At 56.8% G+C, this 7972-nt stretch overlaps 1 protein-coding gene across 2 annotated transcripts in view; it reads right to left on the bottom strand.

The window, feature by feature from the left end:
* URI1 (URI1 prefoldin like chaperone) overlaps positions 1-7127 on the bottom strand; it is a 61584-nt gene extending 54457 nt beyond the window's left edge. The window contains exon 1 of one of the 2 annotated variants that reach the window (XM_066583987.1): positions 7022-7127. In XM_066583987.1, coding sequence (XP_066440084.1) covers positions 7022-7099 — 78 coding nt within the window. In that variant the 5' untranslated portion in view covers positions 7100-7127. The remainder of the gene's footprint in view (positions 1-7021) is intronic. The other variant, XM_066583988.1, reaches the window with a different exon arrangement.
* Between the last annotated feature and the right edge of the window lie 845 nt (positions 7128-7972).

Raw genomic sequence — 7972 nt, forward strand, 5'->3', positions numbered from 1 at the left:
TCCCCGCCCACGTGAGACCTCCGCTGTGTTCTAGGTGCCGGAGAGAGAAAATACCAGAACTGCTGCGCCAAACAGACCCCATACACTGTCTGTTTATGGATTCTGGCTTGGCTTTCAATTCCCAGTCATTGTTACAAGGCCTGTATAAAGAGTCTAACATCTTCCAATAGGTGGCGCTGCAGAGGTATTGTTCCATCTCCCTTATTTGCATATTACCCAGAGGAGCATGAATGGCCTTATTAGTCTCCTCCCTCACTGCTCTCCCTAAGGAGAAAAGACAGCGTTCCTGAAACAGACCCCATGCACTCCAGTGGACCCGCCCAGCTACTAGCACGCTGCGCAGACAGGATTTTGTGCCCGAGGTTCCAAACAAGAGTATCCAAGCCCAATACAAGTTCTGTTTACAACCTCCATATATACCCGGACTGAGGGCGGCTACATACAGCGCCTCTCACTTTGGAGGACCCAGCATGTCCTGCATTCCATAAACAACCAATTAAATTCAATAGACACTGTGTAATACCTCACTCCTCCTGTGGTGGCACTGCAGGGAAACTAAACACAATGCCAGATTCCACCACAAATCACAGGTGATCGTTCCTGCAGCAGCAAAACCTACGATCAGCTGGTTGTTGCAAGACTGTCCAAAGCAGAGAGCCCCTGTGTCTTCTGATCTCGCTGGAACCATTAATTGGGTGCCTGATAATCTGACACTGGATTAACGGAATTTCTTAGCCCTTTAGGCCGGGCTCACACGAGGACCCTGCTACGTATGGTGGCGAAATTGTAACACGCGTGATCGCGTACTAACGCAGGCGGCCATGTGTAGTACACCTTTTGTCCTACAGCCCATATATAATGTAATTGCGTACGGGCTGCAGGTATATCCACGACCATAGAGAACAGTGCGCTCTATGTTGCAGATATACGCGATAAAACAGACATCACAGAATCCGCGATTCAAACCTGGTCACGCGTGTGTCCGGTCTTACTGTGCTGATAAGCTTTCGTTCTATAGTAGAGGTTTTGCCGTACGACTGATGCGGCTGCGCACCGCGTGAGATTCCACGGTCGACAGCCGCACAGAGCGGTTTTAATTGCGGGAGGATCTTCTACGATTCCACATGCACACAACTTGTCCTCGTTACCATTTAGGATTCCGTTTTTCTGCTCCGTCAAAGGCAGCAGAATCCACAGGCCGGCTGGAACCTAACCGCGCGGAAGGGACCACTGTGACTATAATGGGGTCCGTGTGACCGCCCAGCAGTTTACAGGACGAAACAGCGCTGCATGGAGCGCCACTTCATCCTGTATTTCAACGGAAATCAGCAATAGAGGCCCGAAGGCCACCTCCGCCACCCATGTAAACGGGCCCTAAGGCCAACTTCACACAGGCGAGTGCGATTTGGGGCCGTGGGTGACGATATCCTCACGGATACAAGGCATAGAAGATTCGTCCGGCTCAGAGGAGATTTGCGCTGGATCCGGAGAGGTAAGAAAATGTCTTTCCCTCTCCATGTCCGCGGATGGATGCCGCTGCGGGATTTAGCAGTGGGATCCGTGGGTGCGAGTGGGCATGAGGCCTAAGGCCGGGCTCACACCAACGGGTCGGATTTTACACGCGGAAGATCTGCAAATGATCATGGTAATGAATTGCGTATGCGTGTGATGCACACCTACGGACAGCGTATCATGCGCGCAGAATAAAGCACGCAACAGGGCAAGACATCAGAAAGTAGCTCAGCATGGCATAGCTGCCCGCCCGGGCGATTCATTGATTCCTTTTTTCTCTCTCTTTCGGCTTTTGTATCTGGTTTCCTAGTAAGTTGAGAGCGAATCCGCACCCATACGAAATATTAATTGCGTACGCACTGCAGATCGCACGCATCCGTAGAGATCAATGGAGCCATTATACGCAGAATCCGCGCTATAATAGAGCATGCTGCGATATTTCTGCAGTTCATGGAATCTGCGATTCTCACCACATCCGGCAGAAGTCCGTGCCGCACAACGCCTGCGTATTACCGCCTACCGTCCGCGCAGACGGCGACCACGGAATCTGCAATTCAAATCCGGTCGTGCGAACCGGCCTAAATAAAATATACTGTCAAAGAAGTGGAATAAGCTGCAGCCCGGCCGTCTGACCGCAGGTAGGATGTACGGGAGGCTAGGACAGCGCCCCCTATCTACAGCTGGTAACATGAGCCTGAGATCAAGAACTCCTCTGCCTGCACCACACAGCGACTTTAGCTTCAGGGGCGAGGACCTAAATCACAGGTTGAGCCTTTTCTCGCCTTGACTTTTCCTTCCATAGAAGAGCACAGGCGCAGTCATGTGACCGCGGCGCGGGAACCCGGGGGTTAGTCCTACTGATAACCTACTAAAGCTGCAGTCAGGCGCAATCACTCAGACTTCCTGCGGCTCCTGAGCTGACGACACTGGTGCAACCACCCCCCCCCCCATGTCACCGCATACAACGGGCCCCCCCCCCCCCCGGATCACCGCATACAACGGGCCCCCCCCCCCCCCCGGATCACCGCATACAACGGGCCCCCCCGGATCACCGCATACAACGGGCCCCCCCCCCCCCCCCGGATCACCGCATACAACGGGCCCCCCCCCCCCCGGGTCACCGCATACAACGGGCCCCCCCCCCCCCGGGTCACCGCATACAACGGGCCCCCCCCCCCGGGTCACCGCATACAACGGGCCCCCCCCCCCCCCGGGTCACCGCATACAACGGGCCCCCCCCCCCCCGGGTCACCGCATACAACGGGCCCCCCCCCCCCCCGGGTCACCGCATACAACGGGCCCCCCCCCCCCCCCGGGTCACCGCATACAACGGGCCCCCCCCCCCCCCGGGTCACCGCATACAACGGGCCCCCCCCCCCCCCGGGTCACCGCATACAACGGGCCCCCCCCCCCCCCCCGGGTCACCGCATACAACGGGCCCCCCCCCCCCCCCCCGGGTCACCGCATACAACGGGCCCCCCCCCCCCCCGGGTCACCGCATACAACGGGCCCCCCCCCCCCCGGGTCACCGCATACAACGGGCCCCCCCCCCCCGGGTCACCGCATACAACGGGCCCCCCCCCCCCCCCCCGGGTCACCGCATACAACGGGCCCCCCCCCCCCCCCCGGGTCACCGCATACAACGGGCCCCCCCCCCCCCCCCGGGTCACCGCATACAACGGGCCCCCCCCCCGGGTCACCGCATACAACGGGCCCCCCCCCCGGGTCACCGCATACAACGGGCCCCCCTCCCGGGTCACCGCATACAACGGGCCCCCCCCCCAGGTCACCGCATACAACGGGCCCCCCCCAGGTCACCGCATACAACGGGCCCCCCCCAGGTCACCGCATACAACGGGCCCCCCCCAGGTCACCGCATACAACGGGCCCCCCGGTCACCGCACACAATGGGCCCCGCTGACATCTCTCTGCTCTGGGCTACACATGCTAGCCAGGAGCTAAAGAGATTTTAAACTTCCCGGGCCGCGCGCCCTTCTGCACACGGGGGGCGCAGTTGGGATCGTGAGGCCAGAATGCCGGGGAACATTGCGGAGGACGGAGGTGAGAACGCTCAGCTGGTGGATCCGATCCATCAGGGCAGCTCAATCATTAACTTTGATTTACTTTTAATGGAGTTTCATATGATCGCCAGCATTCGGTAAATAGGGGGAGGGAAGGGGGCCCCGCGGTCTGGGATGTCAGGTTGTCAGCCACCTTCGGGGGCCGGCAGCATGGAGCGGTCACATGGCTTGCAGGAATTTAATCCCCACAGGGAGCGTGTTTTTACATCCCTGGGGATTAATGCCCAACAAACCAGGACATAAAAAGGCAACGGGGCGGTCACTAAGGAAAAACTGGTAAGAGTTACCCCTTGTCCACAGGGTAGGGGAGAACTGTTCGATCAGTGACGATCTGACCGCCGGACCCCCATGAGAACAGGGGGTCCTGGCCTTAAAAACCCCCTATCCTAGGATCAGTGGGGGGTTCCACTGGGTGGACCCCTGCTAACCAGGAAGTTTCCCCCCCATGCATATAGATAGCGGGGAAGAAGGGGTAACACTTTAAAGGGCCCCTCCGGTGGTGTGTAAACTGGTGTTACCTTGGTTAGTTACTCCCTTCTGTCTGAGCCTCCCGGCCTCTTCCTCCTCAGATGGTCATGTGATCTCCGTTCCCACCAGCTCTGATTTACTTGGGGTTATGGAGTCAGTTTCTAGTCAGAGTCTCAGTTTGGGTGATGCTGTTATGTGCACCTACCACAGAGACCGTCTGGAAGGGTATAAAGACTCACAGCTACTGATAATGATCACACAGGTATAATAGAGGAGATCACAGCCCATTCTCCTGACTGTATGCTTATGGGGTGTAGCTTATTTAGGTGAATATAGAAGGTAATGATAATTAAGATGTCCCCTCAGCAGGCAGAAATGGTACAGCCTCAGCTAAAGCATCATGGGATAGATGTGAAACTGAAAGTAAAAAGTCTCCCACCTAAGATGGTGCCTGACAAGCATCAGACAGGTGGCAGCACTGCAGGAAACAGGGGACCTCCAGAGTGTTGTCTGATGTGGAGGCTCTACATTACGGGTTATAGAGGGGCCCCAAACCATCAGTCTCACCCATTTGACAGGAAGTGTTGTCCTAACCAGACGTCCCTTTAAGTGCAGTTATGTTTACATTTCCAGGCTCGTAAATAACCTTACAAGTGTGATAAGTGGGAAGCCGCGCCGGGTCTGACAACTCAACGTTTTATGGAGGGGAACCCATAAGACCTGGATTACTGCCCCAAACTTAAAGGGGTTTTCCAGTACTAAGACGTGCAACTCCGCCCATTGCTTGATGATATAATCCCCCCCCCCCCCCCCCGACTAGTTGATAAGGAGGCGCAGAGCTCCACATGACAACTCTAAGCTGCCAGGTCACATTGACAGGAAGTGTTGTCAGAAGGACGAGGAAGCCATTTTCATGAGTTGTCTGGGACTTTTATTATTGATGATTGGTGGGATCGCCTGATCAGCTGATCGCTGGGCTTGCTGTCACTACAGTGGCCCCAGTCGGTACTGCAGGCACAGTTCCCATTGACTTCAGTGGGGGCTGTGCCTATATGCCAACCCGGGCCGATGCAATGATGATAGCGCTATCTGCATCAGCGCCGTCCACACTGACCGCGGGCCCGGGAAGCAGCGGAAATCCTTATGGTGGACCCCCGATGATATGTCCTCAGGATAAAACAAGCCCTAGACGCCCCCTTTAACCCTTGTTTGCCCATTATCACACAGTCAGGGTGGGCAGCTATAAAACTGTAACCTTGCAGTGCCGACCCCTCGAGACAGGGAGTTATATCAGGGGCGCTTGACACCTGATGACATCATCAGGTGTCATGTTATTTAGGGGCGGGGCTTGTACAGGCCACACCCACATCCTCCCAATGACATCTGTGACAACTTGAGACAGGGCTAAGCCAACTAAGCCGTGGAGCTTACACTCCAGGGAAGCAGTCAGCCCTTATTAGCCTCCTTGCAGCTCCAGGGATTATTACGCTCCGGCCGCATCCGCTGCGTTTACATAAGAAGGAGGAAGCGCCGGAGGGGCGAGCAGCGGTGAGACAGCGGAACTGGGAAGAAGAGGAGCTAGCCGGGACGCTCCACAACTTGCTATTAAACTTTGTGTCAGTGCCTCCCCATTGGCAAGATCTCCGCTTGCTGTCAGTGGATTGTGCCTGCCTTGTACAGAGCGGATCCCTCTCCCAGCTGAGGCTTTGTTACATTGTATCCAGCGGCGACCATCTGCACTGATACATTGTAACAAACGGTCAGGACAAGAGAGGTGTGCTGCTGCGGCCACAGAACACCGGGGGAGCGCCCCCCTGTAATACACAGTATCGGGGTGACCCCTGCATATACTGGGGGTCTCAGGAGGGGATGCAAACATTGGGGGGCTGGAGGTTATGTCTGCTCGGGGCGCAGGCTACTGGGGTGAAGGGGATACATTAATATGGCTGCTTATTGGGGTGATGATGTGCAGGACTGAGGGGAGCTGCAGGTTTTGGGGTGACTGCCATTTGTCCAGATGTGGAGTTATTGGGGAGACAGGCGGGGCGGCGGCAAGTATTTGGGGTGACAGAGGATATGGTGGGCTGGGGTACGAGGAGGGGGGCGGTTCGGGGTTTCGGGGCAATAGGTTCGCACAGGTTACCAGTTATCGGGGTGACATGTTGGCCCAGCGGCAGGTTCTGGGGGTGATATGTAGGGTTGGGGTGCAGGTTCTTGGGGTGACAGTCTATAGCTCCGCCCAGGTAGCAGGTTTGGGGGTGACACTGTTAGCTGTAGGCTTTGGGGTGACATGTGGACTGGGGTGCAGGATATTGGGGAGACAAGTGATGTTGGGGCAATGTGTTTTGGGGTGACAGCTCATATGGTTGTGGGGTGCCATGTCAGACGGGGGGGGGGGGGGGCAGGTCTTTAGGGTAACAGGCAGTATGAGGAGGTGCAGTATTTTGGGGTGAGTTTATACATCCTCCCTGGCTGCAGGTGTTTGGGTGACATGGAGGATTCTGGGGGTGACGCTCCACATTAGTCAGGGCTGCAGGTTTTGGGGTGACATGGAGGATTCTGGGGGTGACGCTCCACATTAGTCAGGGCTGCAGGTTTTGGGGTGACATGGAGGATTCTGGGGGTGACGCTCCACATTAGTCAGGCCTGCAGGTATCGGGGTGACATGGAGGATTCTGGGGGTGACGCTCCACATTAGTCAGGGCTGCAGGTTTTGGGGTGAGAAGGGATATCTAGAAGTATGGTGCAGATTTTGGGGTAACTGTCTTCGCCCAGGCTGCAGGTTTTGGGGTGACATGTTGCATCGGGGGTGCAGAATTTGGGGTGACAGCTCACACGTTAGCCCTGGCTGCAGGTTTTGGGGTACACGTTGGGGTGTCTGCAGGGTGAGACATAGGGGAGCCGTCAGGAGCTGCATGCTGTGCGAGGCTGCGCAGTGTCTCCCCTCACCCGCGGGTTACCTTGCTCTGCTCCTCCTGCAGTCGGGTCACCTCCGGGCTGCTAAGCCGCTGCCGCCCCCCATCCCTCATCTCGTCCATGCTCCGGAGCTCCACCACGCCCCCTCTTCTCTCATTGGTCAACAAGGAGCAAATGCTGACGTCAAGTTATCGCGAGAACGTCAGAATCCGAATTCTCACGTGGAGAAGGGGGTGTGTCCGCATCGCCATGGCAACGGGAACCTTAACACCCCGCCCCTCCTGCCACAGTATATATAGAGAGGTCAAAGCTGCCGCTTAGCTCTGCTAAGTCTGAGGGCCGCTGCTCCAAATATGGGTCGTCGACTGGCTGGGGAGGCGCTGCCGCCCGTGAGGTCCTTCTGGCATGGCGAGTGTACCGGGAAGGGTGTGATTGGGGAAGGACAGAGGGAACTGAAGCCGTTGGCCGTGGCTGCTAGCAGGGAGCGCTCACACGAGGCCAAAACCCTGCGGGTCTGCAGTCACCCGGCAACCGCTACCAAGGGCTCCGGCCGCCAGTCCGCTGATACGGAAGCGAGCGTCCCCTGACCGACAGCGCTTGGCGGGCGACTGCAGATCCGCAGCGGATTTGGAGTCAAAATCTGCACCAACGGCGCAAAACGTCGTTTTATGTGGAATTGCTGCAGGTTTCGCCACGGAAGATCAATGCAGCATTTCTGCCACGTGTGAACGAACCGGAACCTCAGGTGGTTCATCCCGGACGAACCCCCTAGAAGAACGCGGCGATCGGCTAATGTGCTTCCCTGAAAATAAGTCCCTGGCTTATATTCTTCCCCAAAATACGTGTGGGGTCTTATTTTCAGGGATGTCTTATATTTACTAAAAGGCGGGGTCCCTCCCGCTGCTCTCCGGTGTTCCGGCAGGCTCGCTCATGTTCTCTGTACTGAGAGAATATCGCTTGTTGGTAACGGAGTTTGTAAACCCCGCCTCCAGCAA

Source organism: Eleutherodactylus coqui, chromosome 11, assembly GCF_035609145.1.
Source record: "Eleutherodactylus coqui strain aEleCoq1 chromosome 11, aEleCoq1.hap1, whole genome shotgun sequence".
NCBI lineage: Eukaryota > Metazoa > Chordata > Amphibia > Anura > Eleutherodactylidae > Eleutherodactylus > Eleutherodactylus coqui.